The following is a 17,107-nucleotide window of genomic DNA, read 5'->3' on the forward strand; positions in this document are numbered from 1 at the left end:
CCGTTTGTCCGCAGACAGCTTCTGGGTCATGTGGCCAGCATGACTAAGCTGCTTCTGGCGAACCAGAGCAGCGCACGGAAACGCCGTTTGCCTTCCCGCTGGAGTGGTACCTATTTATCTACGGTACTTGCACTTTGACGTGCTTTTGAACTGCTAGGTTGGCAGGAGCTGGGACCACACAACTGGAGCTCACCCCATCGCAGGGATTCGAACCGCCGACCTTCTGATTGGCAGGCCCTAGGCTCTGTGGTTTAGACCACAGCGCCACCCGCGTCCCCTAAATTTTACTTAGATACACTGAAATTTATTCAATTTACTTAAGTTTGATTATTTTCAGTGGGTCTACTTTTAGTTGACTGTCACCCTGTTTTTCTCAAGAATGGCCCTATTTGCACATCTTGGGAAGAGCATTGCTTGGCTTCACGTGTGGCTTGCTTGGAGTGAAACAAACCATAACTCCCAGTTTTGCTACAACGCTAAGCCACATGTCATCGTTGCTTTCAATTGTGCTACCAGAAGGATAAATCTGGAGCTTCCTGCACATTTACAGTTAAGTATTAGCTATCATTTGCTGTGACATGTGAATGTAGTAATTACATCTGTGTTGTTTGGCTGTCCTGTTTGCTTATATACAGTGGTACCTCTGGTTAAGAACTTAATTCGTTCCGGAGGCCCGTTCTTAACCTGAAACTGTTCTTAAGCTGAGACACCACTTTAGCTAATGGGAGGCTCCTGCTCCGCGCCGCTGGAGCACAATTTCTGTTCTCATCCTGAAGCAAAGTTCTTAACCCGAGGTACTATTTCTGGGTTAGCGGAGTCTGTAACCTGAAGCGTTTGAAACCTGAGGTACCACTGTATATTTGTGCGTATAGAGCTGTATACGCACGCGCACACACATACATACATAAAATCCCTCCTAGACTTGTACCTGTCCATGGGCAGGACCTGGTGTTTGGTAGACTTTTCCAATCTCTGGCATTGTTTGCAAAAGTAGATTAAAATAAATTCTGAGGCTGTGTTATTCTACACATTATTTTAATGTTAATACAATTAAGTTTTTATAATATGTTTTTCAAATTCTTACTTTCTATACAGCCTTTGTAGTATCCATGAAAAATTCACTGACTTGAAATGTGTTGGACTTAGAAAACATTTCCAATGTACCCCTTTTGTTGCTCCTACTATGCTATTACATGCTGCATCAGTTGTTTGACAAGAAGATGTAGTATAGCATTACAGAAATTCACTTCTAAATTCCCATATGACCACAGTTACACCATAAATTGAGTGTGATGTTTCGTTTCATTGTTAGATTGTGAGTGTTGCTTATTCTTTGGGGAACTGCATGCATTTTTGTCAGCTTTAATTCAGCGGGAGGGTAGGTGTAGGTGTTTGCCCAGTTCTGAGTCATTCCAGATTTTCTTCTATGTACCGCTAATGGGTATTGTGCAGTGCTATGACATTTTCTTAGCTTTTAAAATGTTCTCTTAGGCCCCAAAACTTTGCGGACCCCTGAAAATAGATAAACTCTTAAGCAAGTAGTGTCAAGAGTTCTCTACAATGTACTAAACCATAGCTTTTGTTTGAAGGCTAAAACCAATACTATATATTTCTTTCTCTGCCATAATTCATTAATAGAATAACATTACGTTGAGTAATATTCTTGGGCAATGGTGGACAATCTGTGGTCCTCTGCAGGTAGCAAGAAAGCAAAGTTAAGATTATCACCAGCCCACACTTCCTTTCTCTCTCAAGATTATCACCGCCCACACTGTTCTTTCTCTCTGTGTCTTGAAATTCAGGAGAGAAAAAAGAAGAGAGAGAAATAGGGGAGGAGTGATGATCATCTTAAGAGAAAAACAGTGTGGGGGTGGTTCTGGCCCCACTCTCAGTGCCAGCATACAACCCCACTCCCTGCAAAGAGATTACCTCCAAGAGAGTGCATTTCTTGTAAAGGAAAAAGAGCTCATTCCTGTTCTACTGATTATATCATTAAAAAAATGCTTGCTGCACACCTCAGATTATGGAGACCAAACAAGAATCAAGCAGCCTGGTTTCAAAATGACAGTTCTAGTTGCAAAGATGTTGATCTTGCAAAAAAGGAATGCTCGAAAGGGGCAGATACAGTTTTCTGAGTGTAAGGGTCAAGAAGTCATGATTAGACCAATGAGAGTGGCTTATATGAAAAGAGAAATCGAGATAAATTTGAATGTCTGTGATAGGGCTTCCTAAACCTCTTCTCAGATTGAGGAGTGTGGAACCTCTTATTTCTTGGGGCAACTGGGGGAATCTCAAAAAACAATAAAACATCCCCCCCTTCTTTCACTTTCCTAATTAACAAATAGATAAAAGGAGTTAAGCATCTTTTGTGATTTGCATGGTAGGGCTTCTGGGAGAGTGAAAAGACATTTGTTATGTGGTCACTCTTTTTGAATGTGTTGGATCGGTAGAGGAAGAGACAGATTGCATTTATTGTGGACTAAATAGTTTGAAATAAAAGTTCAGGCAATAGTAGTTAACATGGGATAGCTCAATTGGTAGAGCATGATACTCTTTATCTCAGGGTCATGGGTTCAAGCCCCATGTTGGTATAAAGGCTGCTGCATTACAGGGGGTTGGACTAGATGACTTTCGTCATCCCTTCCAATTCTATGGCTCTATGTTTGCACTAATCTCTGCCAGATATAGGGATTTGTACTCTCTTGGCGTTGCCAGGGATTCTCTGCTTCCCTTCTTCAGTTGTCTAAACTATAATGCAACCTCATTTTTCCAATGATAGCTTTGTGCTGGAAAAAGGCCACCCTCTAATTCAATTGCCTGATGCACAAGGGGCACTCTTAGGTTCTGTTGTGCTCGTGAATATCTCTTAGCCACCTGCAAACCTTCTGCATTCTTCTCTTCTCCCCTGCCTGCCCATCTTCAGAGGTCTGAAGGGAGCAGCATCTGCATTAGAATAATAGAATCTTAGAATTTAAAGGGACCCAAGGCTCATCGAGTCCAACCCCCTGCAATGCAGGAATCACATCTAAAGCATCCATGACAGATGGTCATCCAACCTCTCCTTAAAAATCCATCATCTCTCATGGGAATTTGTTCTCCTCATTGAAAAGTACTGAACTATGTGAACTTCTCAAAGCAGATCACCTTACATAGCAGAAGGTGGAGAGACTGAGAGGGAAGGCAGGAAAGTGTCTCATACTACCCTTCTTCCAAGGATCACAAGGCAGTCTACAATATAAAAAGACAAAAATACATAGCATAGTAACAAACATTGCAGTGCATAATAACAAAAATGCCTTGTTAAATTGCTGATGATTTCACATAATAAATGCATAATAAATGCATAAAGTATTTTAATGTGACTTGTGCTGGAAAGGAGAAGGCCCTTTCTTATGCTGCCTTCCCTGCCGAATTTTTGTGCAATGAAATCCTTGAGGGGCTCTGATGTATTCAGCTAAGGAGATAGTTGCATAGGCATGGAACCACTATGAAGGAAGCCCATTCTTGACGCCTGTAAAAGGTGGGGCAGAGTAGGACGTCATCTCACAATTTTATGAGCATATATGTTAGAAGGTACTCCTTAAGGTACAAGGACCTGGATCATTTGCAGCTTTAAAGGTGACCACCAGCTATTTGGATTAGGATTGAAAGCAAGGAGACAACACCTGGTGTCCTCCAAAAGTTGTGGACTGCAACTGCCATCAGCCGCAGCCAGCATGGCCAATGTTCAGGGGACATTAGTTATAGTCGATCAACATCTGGAGAGCACCACGTTGGCTGCATTTGCTGTAGGGAGACAGGCTGCACCATTCTGCATTAGCTGCAGCTTCTGAATCATCTTCAAAGGCAGCCCCACGTACCCATTCAGTCATTTTTCTCTTGATTTAAAGCTTGAACAATGCCTTCAAAGTGTTGTGTTTATCTTTGAGAATGGTATGTAATGAAAGAAGACAAATCCAGCAGACAGCGCTTTCTAATTTCACTTTTGTCATATTAATGTTTAATTAAACAACTACAGTATATTCTTCGTGTTCCATAAATGCTGGATTATTCTGTCAGCCTGTTTTGACTTTTTCTGGTATGTGTGATTTTTTTATTTTAAAAAACTAATGTTTAGAAATGGTACAGTGGTACAGAAGCAGGAAGAATTTGCAAAGCAAGGAGCTAGATATATGCACGAGTCCCACAAAGATGGCCAAAGAGACTAATCTTCTAATTTGCCAAATTTTAGGAGGTGTTATCCCTGTACGTGCTAGTCATACAATGTTGTAAATAATATACTGAAAGACATCCATGTTTGTGCTACGGTAATTTCCCCTGCTCCTTTTTTAATCTATTGCAAAATGCCCACCATTCTACTTGAAATTTTGGAACACACTGTTCCAAAATCACACATAGTGATGTGACCTACATTTCCCCCCCTTCAAAGCAGTACCAAAGAGGTTGAAACATCATGGTTCTGAGCATATTTCAGAGACAGGTCCAGATAAACTTGCCTGAATTAGCAGGAAGTCATTTGTGCAAAAAAAAAAAGAATTGCTTGTTGAAAATGGTGAATGCAGGCAGCCTTGTAAGTGAAAGCTGGATTAATATTACTGTGCTTCAATTTCAAAGATCCCAGGTTCAGATAGAATGGTGAACGCATTGTGTGGTTTTGAAATTAGAAGTTGAGCTAATGTTAGTACAGTAGAACTGGAATAGCTGTAATTGTCCTTGTGAGAATTGTTCATGTCACACTCTGTTCTCTTAGTAAAATTATTTTACAGGAAAGAGGAATGAGATAAAATAATGGATTTGTGACATTTCAGCAAGGAGAGAATTTCATGCTTTCCCTTAATAAGTTGCTTGTGAGGTGCTTTTGATTTCTGAATCTACATTAGTTACTGACAACTAGAATAGTTTCATAATTGTCTTGTTTCCTTAATAGCAAAAATTATCCTCACTGTTACTCAAGAATTAATGCATTTCATGTAGTAGAATTTTAGATCCATCAAAATAGATTTAATTTTTTTAAGTAGCTTCAAACCTATAGCATAGAATTGGAGGGTAGGGATTCTATAGTGATGAACCACACTTGTCGCAGAATTGTACTACTCCATACAATTCTGTTGTGTTGTCTTCTGGAAAAATTAACTGCTGTTGGTGTAACTCTTCCCAGTTAGAGTACGGGGTGCAAAGTGAAGGTTTGTGAATATACCAGTAGCTGTTGCCATTACAAGCAACTGAATTGGGAAGAGGCTGCTTTGAAAAGAATGGAAGTCAGGCAGTGTGTCTACAGCACCATTAGAACACATACTCTGGAATGCTGTGTGTACATCATTTTTAGGCAAAGTTAGTGAGACACACATCATTTTGGATTGCAAGTCACTGAATAGATGGTACATTATGCCAAGTAGCTCACTGAATTGGTGTCTACAGTTAGAACTGGATATGGAAAAACTGACTGGCTCAAAATTGGGAAAGGAGTACGACAAGGTTGTATATTGTCTCCCTGCTTATTTAACTTATATGCAGAATTCATCATGCGAAAGGCTGGACTAGATGAATCCCAAGCCGGAATTAAGATTGCCGGAAGAAATATCAACAACCTCAGATATGCAGATGACACAACCTTGATGGCAGAAAGTGAGGAGGAATTAGAGAACCTTTTAATGAGGGTGAAAGAGGAGAGTGCAAAATATGGTCTGAAGCTGAGCGCAAAATAGGGTCCCATCACCTCCTGGCAATTAGAAGGGGAAGAAATGGAGGCAGTGAGAGATTTTACTTTCCTGGGCTCCTTGATCACTGCAGATGGAGACAGCAGTCACGAAATTAAAAGATGCCTGCTTCTTGGGAGAAAAGCAATGACAAACCTAGACAACATCTTAAAAAGCAGAGACATCACCTTGCCAACAAAGGTCCGTATAGTTAAAGCTATGGTTTTCCCAGTAGTGATGTATAGAAGTGAGAGCTGGACCATAAAGAAGGCTGATCGCCAAAGAATTGATGCTTTTGAATTTTGGTGCTGGAGGAGACTCTTGAGAGTCCCATGGACTGCAAGAAGATCAAACCTATCCATTCTGAAGGAAATCAGCCCAGAGTGCTCACTGGAAGGACAGATCGTGAAGCTGAGGCTACAATACTTTGGCCACCTCATGAGAAGAGAAGACTCCCTGGAAAAGACCCTGATGTTGGGAAAGATGGAGGGCACTAGGAGAAGGGGACGACAGAGGACGAGATGTCTGGACAGTGTTCTTGAAGCTACAAACATGAGTTTGACCAAACTGCGGGAGGCAGTGGAAGACAGAAGTGCCTGGCGTGCTATGGTCCATGGGGTCACGAAGAGTCGGACACGACTAAACGACTAAACAACAACAACAAATCTTTTGTAATCCTTTTCTTAAAGGATATAGGGAGGGCATACTTTGGACTGTAGCTTTTTTTAAACTGGCAGTAGTAGCAAATTGAGGAATATAGGTAGCTTTCATTACCCTACTTTATTTGCTGAAATATTTATAAACCACATTTTCATATAAGATATCACAAGGCAGTATACAACCTTAAAGCATAACATTATAGTAAATGCAATATTAAAATGTCAAACACCTCCATAAAAGCTGGTTGGCAATAAGGTTGGGCAACATCGCAGTGCATCACCAGCCAAACATCGCAGTTGGGCAGTATACCGCGATGTTGAAAAAACAAGCTTCATAGGCCTCTGCCCACGAGACACCAGGTGAAACTGCCCCAGCTCTCACCTCGGGAAGTGAGGCAGTTTCACCCAGGTGCTCAGCTGGGGATTGAAAAGGTTCCCTCTCCGCAGCTAAGACAGCCCCAGTGCTCCCCTCTCATGGTTGAGTGGGCAGGGTATTGGGGCTCCTTTAACTTGGCGCTCCCCACAGCTGAGCAAAGCCTTCTGCCAGCTCACGGGAGCCAGCCGCTAGGCTAGGGGTTCCTTTAACTGCTCAGCTGAGGTAGCGGCAGCTGCACACTCCTCAGTTGAGCAGTTTAAAGATGCACAGGGAGGAACAAGCTCTGTTTGTTTCTCTCCTGCATCGTATGAGGGCAGAGCACGATGGCGATTTCACTCAGCGGTTTATCGCTTGTGGAACCACCACTGCTTCTGAGTCCCTCTGCTAGCAGTGCCGCTGGAGGAAGGAACTGCTACAAGACGTTGCTAGCAGAGGGACTCAGGAGCAGTGGCGGTTTCACCAGCGATATACTGCTGAGTGAAGCCAACATCGTGGTCTGCTCTTCATACCAGTCCTGAGTGATATATCGATATATCACCCAGGCCTAGTTGTCAAAATCGCAGGTTTGAAAGGCCAGTCTGAGTGTCTATAAATCAGGGATCACTGCTGTTGAACCTCTGTCGACAGGGCAGGGTCTGCCACACTAAAGACTCAGCCCCTAGTAGGTTATTCAGATTGTTTCAAACAGAAGCTGTCCCTAATCTTGCTGTATTATCAACTTCAGAAAAGTCTGGTGCTTAAACCTCTGCAAAGTTTGAGCATAAGCAAACTTCATATGAAGAGTTCTTTGAATGCCACCAACTTTAGCAATAATATACAGTGCATAATATTCTGTTTTGAAAGACTCATTCTTTCCTCCTATAGAGAGCCACACAAAAAATACTGACCTACGATAAGAGGCTACCTGTCTTTCCCTGTGTCCTGCAATTGGGTCTGTGGGGCCTTTCCATCCAGCCCACAGTTTCTCCTTCACCAGCCCTGTTCCACCTGCCTCTGCTTCACAGTGAATCGTTGCAAGCTGCTGCTGCTGTTGCTTCCTTCTGCTGCATTTTCATGCTGGACTCAGAGAAATATTTTCTTTTCTTTTCTTCGTCTAGCATGGAAGGAAATTGAGCTGCCAGTGGAGAAACAGATCACTCTGTTAGGGTATTAGCAGCCTCCGTTCCTTCTGTGCTGGGCTAAGGGAAAGAGAAATTTATAACCCCATCCAGCAATTAGGAAAGCTGAATACAGTAGAAAGAAAGTAAATGAATTGTGGTTGAGGGTGGGTAGAAGGAAAGCGTGGGGGTGGGGTGGATGAAAAGAGAGGGGAAAGTATGGCAGAGACAAAGAAAATCGGTGTTTTGCCCATTTCTGCTTACTGTTGGTAAGTGGCCCTTCAACCACTGCTCCCCCAAGCCCTTGACCCAGGGGTGGGGAACCTTTTTCCATCTAAGGACCACATTCCCTTCTGACTGAGGGAATGGGATCTAACCTGGCCAGTGTCCCAAAGGCCAGATAGAAAGGCCTGTAGTGTCACATTTGGCCCCCCATTCTTAGGTTCCCACCCCTGCCTCGACCACATATCTCAAGAGAATGCAGCATTTGGCTTTAAAAAGACTCCCCATACCATCTCTATTCCTGTGCAGACATAACACCTAAGCACGTTGTTTTTCCCTTTAATTGTGTTGCATCTCAATACCTTAAGCATGGTCTGAAAACATGGCAATGTCAGAATGCTCATCTTGTGTTTCTTCTCACTCTAGCCTGATGGCTCTTTCCACTGACGTACTAGGCCTAGCCTAGCCTAACCTAATTTTCTCAATTTGTGGTATCTGTTGGTTAACTTCCACATCTGAATTGCCTATTTAGTTCTTGGTTTCACGGGTCGAGAAAAATGCTGACAGTGGAAAACAGATATAGGGGAAATTTACAGGGGCAAAAGCAGATCCTTTGTGGAAAACTTGAGGCACGTTAAGACTGGAGAAAACAAATGTATGCAGTCCAGAGAGTGACTTTAGTCTTACTCAACTGTGTGCATGTGCAGTGGCCTGCAGATTCCTGTGCTTTATGTTTCAAACAACTTTGGCAACTCGCCTGCCTTTTAAAAGCAGGTTGCTATGCAACATGCAGGGGCTGCAGTTCAAGGAACTTTACTCCAAAGTGCTGACGGTCATGTGGAAATAGTCATGCAATTCTGTAGACTGTGGGCAAAAGGAATATTGGTCATGATCAAAAAGAGCTCACAACCTAGTCCAGTGACTTTTTGACTACTGCTTTAGTAACATAACAACCTTTGTAACATTGCAAGCTGTTCCTCTTTAAATTCTAGCCATTAGTATAGTATAACATATTGTCTAAATTGCATGATTAGTATGTTATGCTGAAGGGAAATAATTCCTTTCAGCGGCAGCACCTTTTACCATATGGAGTCCCACACCAAAGGGTACAGGGGGTTGCCACTGGGAGGAGGTAACTTAAAAGCCCCCCATGTGCAAGCAGAATATTGCATAGCTTGCTGCGGAACCCAATGACTTTAAACTACATGGAGATTTAATGTTTGGAAAAATGTCTTGTGACATTTCTTTCATTCGTTACTTATACGGGGGGGGCAGATTGTATTTGTCATTAATATTTTTGTTATAGGATTTCACTCCTTGGGAAAATAAGTTGGGGTAGCCAAAATGGTCAAAGGCCTGGAAACGATGCCTTATGAGGAACGGCTTAGGGAGCTGGGTATGTTTAGCCTGGAGAAGAGAAGGTTAAGGGGTGATATGATAGCCATGTTCAAATATATAAAATGATGTCATATAGAGGAGGGCGAAAGGTTGTTTTCTGCTGCTCCAGAGAAGCAGACACGGAGCAATGGATTCAAACTACAGTACAAGAAAGAAGATTCCACCTAAACATTAGGAAGAACTTCCTGACAGTAAGAGCTGTTCGGCAGTGGAATTTGCTACCAAGGAGTGTGGTGGAGTCTCCTTCTTTGGAGGTCTTTAAGCAGAGCCTTGACAGGCATATGTCAAGAATGCTTTGATGGTGTTTCCTGCTTGGCAGGGGGTTGGACTGGATGGCCCTTGTGGTCTCTTCCAACTCTATGATTCTATGATTTTTCTCTTTGACATCTGGTGGGAGGGCGTTCCACAGGGCGGGTGCCACTACCGAGAATGCCCTCTGCCTGGTTCCCTCTAACTTCGCTTCTCATAGTGAGGGAACCGCCAGAAGGCCCTCGGCACTCGACCTCAGTGTCCGGGCAGAATGATGGGGGTGGAGATGCTCCTTCAGGTATACTGGACCAAGGCTGTTCCAGTAATGCAAAATGGATTAATCTGTTCCAGACTTTTAAAAACAACCCCTAAAACAGCAATTTAACATGAATTTTACTATCTAACAAGACAATTGATCCATAAAATGGAAGCAATAAACAATGTACCGCAGTCACACAATCAATCAATAGCTGAACTGGGTTCCACACAGTCACAAAAACAGAACAAAAAAGTGCCACAAAAATGCAAAATACATAGCAAAAACAGACAGACCTCAGTATAACACTCAAAATGGAAGTGTGGCACTCAAAACGGAGCATGTTCAACTTCCGAAAAAAGTTCGCAAACCGGAACGCTTACTTCCAGGTTTGCAGTGTTTGGGTTCCAAGTTGTTTGAGTACCAAGGCGTTTGAGAACCAATGTACCACTGTACAAGACTAAAGGGGAGCTGTGGTGAGCTGTATTGTCAGAAAAGGTAAACGGGCACTTCCTATATTTGGAAGTATAAGCATTTTCTTAATGTTTTCTTTTTCTCCCCCCCCCCCCATGAAGTTACAGTCTCAGCAATTTATCCACAGGAAACTTCCTCAGTGTGGGGACTGTACCACATCAGAAGCAAATGTGATTAGCATTTAGTGCTTTAGAGTTAAAAATAAAAACATGGTATTAAAAGTAGTGAATGTTGCCACTTTGTAGAATCAGCTCATTGCCTATGATGTGCTGTCAGAAAATGGTTTTCATTAAAAATACAATTGAATTTTCTAGGAAGATGTGGAAACGGGGGTTCACCTTGATCCAACTACAAAGGAAGTTCAGTTCAACCCAACCTATGACACCATGTTTGCACCTGAGGTAAGCAAACTAACTTTTTAAAAAATATGAGTAAGTTGGAACAATATTGGCTCTTCAAGGAACACCCTGTGAACTGTTAAATCATTCCTGTATAAAAAGCTACCCTTTAAAAATAGGAATAATACTATATTCTACAGGTATTTCTATAAATCTTGATCTGAAGTGAAGCAAACTTGGCTTTCATTTTGTATATGTTACCTCAATGAAATTATTTAAACTCTTAAATTAAGAACTTGAAATGTGGAATAGGTAGTCTCTTCTCATAATAAAGCAATAATTTACACACACACACACACACACACACACACACACACACACACACACACAAAAGTAAAAATTGCAGGGTAGTAAGCAGAAAAAAATTAGAAGTCATATGTCCTTGTGAACATCTTTTTTAAAGTCATCCTTTTAAAATTTCTATAATGAGGCCACTTAAAGTTGCAAATAGGTATGCTTATCAGGCAAGAATCATGGAATTGCACACTCAAAGTACATAATTAATAATTTATTATTTATACCCCACCCATCTGGCTGTGTTTCCCCAGCCACTCTGGGCGGCTTCCAACAGAAAAATGAAATAAAATAATCTATTAAACATTAAAAGCCTCCCTAAACAGGGCTGCCTTCAGATGTCTTCTACAAATCTGGTAGCTTTTTTTCTCTTTGACATCTGATGGGAGGGCGTTCCACAGGGCGGGCGTCACCACCGATAAGACCCTCTGCCTGGTTCCCTGCAACTTGGCTTCTCGCAACGAGGGAACTGCCAGAAGACCCTCGGTGCTGGACCTCAGAACGATGGGGGTGGAGACACTCCTTCAGGTATACTGGACCGAGGCCATTTAGGGCTTTAAAGGTCAGCACCAACACTTTGAACTGTGCTCGGAAACGTACTAGGAGCCAATGTAGATCTTTCAAGACTGGTGTTATGTGGTCTCGGCAGCTGCTCCCAAACATTTCCATGTTTGGTTGAAATGCTTAGGATATATCATGTTTAGACCAGGGAATATTAGACAAGATGAGTACTGTAAAAGAAAACCATGCATTCTTCGCTGTTTATAATCTTCTAGCCAGGGGTTATGTTGTTTATTTCTTTCTCCCCCATTTGTGGAATCACACAGTTGGTGGGTATACTGCATCTAGCCTTCTCTCTCTCTCTCTCTCTCTCTCTCTCTCTCTCTCTCTCTCTCTCTCTCTCTCTCTCTGATGAAATGTCATATCTGTATACATGAGCGGAAGCAAAGGTAAAATTCTGAAGGTCTGATTTATAGTAGATGACCATATGCAATGCAAATTATTTGTACTAAATGCTCAAACAATTCATATGTTTCATAATTTGTCAGATAGGAGGGTCACTTGTACATGTCCATACACAATGTGTCATGTACTAACACAAATCATGGGTACACTAAAATGTACACTAATCTGACTGCATGTAAGATCTGTGCTTTATTATTTTGCATGTTGTTTGTTTTTCTGACTTTGCACAGTTTCAAAAATATAATCTGGATATACCCTTATCTTCTACATTAGCAATATTTATCATGGCCTTAGCAGCAGCTGAGAATGTAGAAAGCATTGTAGTAAGTTACCCTTTTTAAAAAATCTTCACAAATCTTAAAAAGAAATACACTTTAAAGGAGTGTGCATAATAAAATCTACTCAAGTACAGCGTGGAGGGGGGGAGGTTGGAAAATAATATTTACTATATAAAAGCTGTCAAATAAATGGACTATGAAAACATTTTAATCTTGAAATCGAATATTCCTCATGGAAAACACCTCTGGGGAAATGCAACCAGTATAAAAATACAATATAGTTAGTTTTAATACATGCACCTGTCAAAATCTTGAAATTGTTGCTGTCCAAAGCTGTAAGTTATTTGTGTAAGCTTGAGGCAGTTTTCCTAGGTTTAGCCAATCAGTAAGTGTAGTTTCCATTCCCCATGGAAAAAATCATCTGAAGCAAGGATGTTAATATGTACACTAATTTTCTGTTTATTTGTTCTTTTATAAAACTTAGTCACAGTTTAGGTTTAAATACTGATTGTGAAGTTTCAACCTGTATTAAAAGCACGAGAGTGTACGGGAATGCTTCAATAAATAGAAATGGGTTTGCTTCTCCTAACCCTTGAGAAATAGCAAACAATGCATGGAAGGAATCTGATTAGATTTAGCAAATGTGGCACAACATTACTTTTCTGGTGGTTGTGTACATACTCATTTTAGGTTCTCTGTGAGTTATACTACACTTTACAGTAGCTGGTTTATGAGGAGCTAGGCCTGGTGCCAGCAGTTGGCCAGGTCAGGCATTGTCCAAGGATCCCAGGGGCTCCAAAGGGCTCTCACCTGGCCAACCTGCTGGACCACACTCCCCACCTAGCCCCCAGAGCTATTTCAGCGATAACAGGCAACGCTGCCAAGCTCAGTTCCCATCCATGGTGGCCACTTGCGCTGTTTAATTACGGGGAAAGTGCTAGCCACTCATTAGTTTTGCTGGTCAAATTGTATGCAGAGGGTTTAAAACAGTAATCTAGTAGGATGGATCACAGTGGATGTTGTCCTCAGGACAGCCTTCTCCAACCCTAGTGTCTTCCACATGTTTTGGATTACAGCTCCCATCTTGCATGACCATTGACCATGCTGCCTGAGGCTGATGGGAGTTGTAGTCCAACAACATTTGGAGGTCATCAGGTTGGGGAAGACTGGATTAGACCAGAGTTGTTGAGCCCTAGGTTAAAATGCCCAGCTAGTTGTGCAGCTCACTGAGTGACCTTGGGCCAGCCAGTCATTACATCTCATGATTGTTAAGGATAAAATGGGCAGGAAGAGAATCACTTTTATTCCCCCAAGAGCCTTAGAAGAAGAGCAGGATGAAAATGTTAAAATGCATGGATACACATATGCATATAAGAGTAGCGTGTGAAATGGCCTTTAATGGCAGCCTAGTGGATATCCTTGTAGTTATTATATTATTTTTAATGCAGTTTGGGCCGGTGAATCCATTTAGGACTCAACAGATGGCTGCACCTAGGAATATGCTTTCTGGATATACAGAACCAGCACACATTAATGATTTCATGTTTGAACAACAGAGAAGAACATTTGCAACCTATGGTAAGGTATATTTCTTGGATAATCCTTTTGCGATCTTGAATCTGCTGCATTTGTCTGTGGTTGACATGGTCTGATAGAGTTCAAAGGTTTTAAATATACTCTTTATTAGTTCTAAACGTTAGCTAGTTCAGATAATTAGAAAAGGGGTCTGATTAGGAGTGCAATATCCACATGCTATGTCCTAAGGAAGGTCATTGATCTTTGTGCATGGGTCAGTACACAGTCAATAGCCGCTTGAGGTCCTTGTCTTCCAGTTTGGAGACCTAGAGGTAGCATATGCCGTGTCCCTGTTTCCACCAGAATTGTCAGAAGCTACAAAGCATGTAGCTTTCAGCCAGGTATCTTTAACGTCTCAGTCACTCTTTTATTTGCTAATGCCCCCCCCCCAATCTAAATTTTAATTACATGAACTCTGAGGTGGGAATTCATTATTCAGTATACAACACAGGCAGAAATGTACTTGAGTCTATAAGACAGCTGAAGCTTCTTTTAATTACTATGTGCTAAATGTATGTTAAAGTATGCCACAACTACTTATTTGTATTTATATTTGCTATATGATAATTTGGATTTCTGTATTGTATTTGTATTTGTGGGCTAGGGGATTGTTTAGGGGCTTTCGTTGGGGAGTGTATTCTTTATTAGTTTGTACACATTAGTATTGTTAATTGTTTTAATTATTTTTATTCTGTATTTTGTGAACCACCCTGAGACCTGCAGGTACTGTATAGGGCAGTATCCAAAATTTAAATATAGTAATAGTAATAATTGCTAGCTTCTAATCTAAGTTGAAAGCGTTGTTGAGGTTGAACTACCTTTGCTCCAACATATGCATCATGGTGAGATAAGTGTTTTGGTTATTATGTATTTTCCTAAAATAACTAAATAAGTACAGAGCATACTATATCTGCAAGACATGCCTCCAAACTCTTGCCTCTTCAGAAGCTGCTTTGATTCCTAGAACCATTAATGCAGTCCCTTTTCATGCTGGTTCCCCTGGAAACTGCTAGGTTATCGAGGAGTTATAGTTACCGGATCTTTTCCAATTGTGAAATGCTGCTAGAGAGAGTGGAGCAGTGCTGTTGTTAATTCAAGTGGTAGTTAATATCATGAAGAGTGCTGTATATTTTCTGATTTTTGTGTGCTTTGATTTCGATCCTGACATCCACTAGCAGCTTCTTTAAAAAATGAAGCCTAATTATAAGAGTAACTTGAAGGAAGTGTCAACTAGTGAATGGTATTTCACTATTCATTAGCCTTTGAGATTATTGTGTAGATGTCCTCTGTAAGAGGATCAGTGAATAGGAGTTTCACAACAATAGTGGTAGTGAACACAAGGACAACAATTCTGAGAAGTACATATAAACATTGTGCAAAAAGATTGAAGTCCAAAAAGATTCTCTGTGTCCATTCTATAAGCCTCGTGTTGCTGCTTTAAGCAATCCTATATGTCAGACAGTTCAATTGATTGTGGCAAGTAGAGGGAGGAAGCATCTTCAAGAAACCAAAAGAATGGCTACATAGAAAAAGGAAGACCCTGTCATTTATCTATATATATAAAATGCAAGTGTCCCTGCGTCCAAGTTGTCCTGTGTGTCCCTGGGCTACTGCGCATGTGGCCCAGGAACACAGGGATTGGACCAGAGACTTAGAACACACACACGCCCTCCCCCCCACCCCTCTGTCTCCTCCAACTGCCGGTCCCAGCCAGACAGCGCGTCGGGGAAGCGAGTGTGGAGGCTGGCGGAGGTGAATGGGGGGGAGGAAGGGCGCCTTTGAGGAGCCCAGTCCGGCTCCCGCAGCCGCCGCCGCGTCCCCAGAGCCCGATGCCGCCATCTTTGTCCGCCGCCTCCTCCTCCTCACAACGCTCCCTGGCCCGTGAGAGGAGCGACGGGGCCGCAGACTTCCCTCCCTCTCTGCGCTCGCATGGGACGGAGCTTTGGAGACCTTCTCCGAAGCCCACTCATGCGGGAGGTGCGCGGCGAGGCGGCGGGGGGGTGAGAAGCGCTCCTCCCCCCCCGCCGCCTCGCCACGCAGCACCGACATGGGACGGGGCTTCGGAGACCTTCTCCGAAGCCCCGTCTCATGTGGGAGGTGCGCGGCGAGGCGGCGGGGGGGTGAGAAGCGCTCCTCCCCCCCGCCGCCTCGGCACGCAGCGCCGGCATGGGGCGGAGTTTCGGAGAAGGTCTCAGAAGCCCCGTCTCATGCGGGAGGTGCGCGGTGGGGGGGGAGAAGTGCTCCTCCCCCCCGCCGCCTTGCCACACAGCGCCGACACGGGACGGGGTTCAGAGACCTTCTCCGAAGCCCCGTCTCATGCGGGAGGTGTGCGGCGAGGCGGCGGGGGGTGAGAAGCGCTCCTCCCCCCCGCCGCCTCGGCACGCAGCGCCGGCATGGGACGGAGTTTCGGAGAAGGTCTCCGAAGCCCCGTCTCATGCGGGACGTGCGCGGCGGGGGGGAGAAGTGCTCCTCCCCCCCGCCGCCTTGCCACACAGCGCCGACATGGGACGGGGCTTCGGAGACCTCCGAAGCTCCGTCCCATGCCGGCGCTGCGTGGCGAGGCTGTGGGGTGGTGGTGGTGGAGCGCTTCTCCCGCCCCCCGCCGCCGCCTCGCTGCGCACCTCCCGCATGAGACGGGGCTTCGGAAACCTCCGAAGCTCCGTCCCATGCCGGCGCTGCACGAGAGGAAAGTAATTTGTCTGAAACCCTGAAGAACCACAGCTAGTTAGCATAGCTAATATTGAGCTCGATAGACAGACTTATTTCTTTATTTTAACAATTTACATGCGGACTAATAACAATAATCTCTAAGTAGTATACAGGTGATTCAGCACAGTATAATAAAGATAAAAATCAGTTAAAACTATAAAATCAGAACATAGTTAAAATGTCTGCTGAAATAATAATAAAAGTCTTCCATAGCTGCTGTACGTCCAACAGGGAGGGACCTGTGCAATTTTAGCTGAAAGAATTGAGTCCATAACAGCTTCTGGTGGATCCAGGCTGTGCATCTGAGCCATGATAGTGACTCCCCAAAGAGCTCGGTGATAAGGAACGGATATAATGAATCTGGTGGTCCTTAGAGTATCCTGGACCCAAACTGTTAAGGGCTTGGTAAATTGATACCAGAACCTTGAACCTAGCCTATGGGCTGCCAGTGAAAGCTTTT

At 43.2% G+C, this 17,107-nt stretch overlaps 1 protein-coding gene across 3 annotated transcripts in view; it reads left to right on the forward strand.

Moving 5' to 3' along the window:
• CDC40 (cell division cycle 40) overlaps positions 1-17,107 on the forward strand; it is a 38,044-nt gene that overhangs the window by 2,878 nt on the left and 18,059 nt on the right. For all 3 annotated transcript variants that reach the window (XM_035109062.2, XM_060272629.1, XM_035109061.2), the window contains 2 exons: positions 10,742-10,828; positions 13,812-13,941. In XM_035109062.2, coding sequence (XP_034964953.1) covers positions 10,742-10,828; positions 13,812-13,941 — 217 coding nt within the window. The remainder of the gene's footprint in view (positions 1-10,741; positions 10,829-13,811; positions 13,942-17,107) is intronic.

The sequence above is a fragment of the Zootoca vivipara genome, chromosome 3 (assembly GCF_963506605.1).
Source record: "Zootoca vivipara chromosome 3, rZooViv1.1, whole genome shotgun sequence".
Classification (NCBI taxonomy): Eukaryota; Metazoa; Chordata; class Lepidosauria; order Squamata; family Lacertidae; genus Zootoca; species Zootoca vivipara.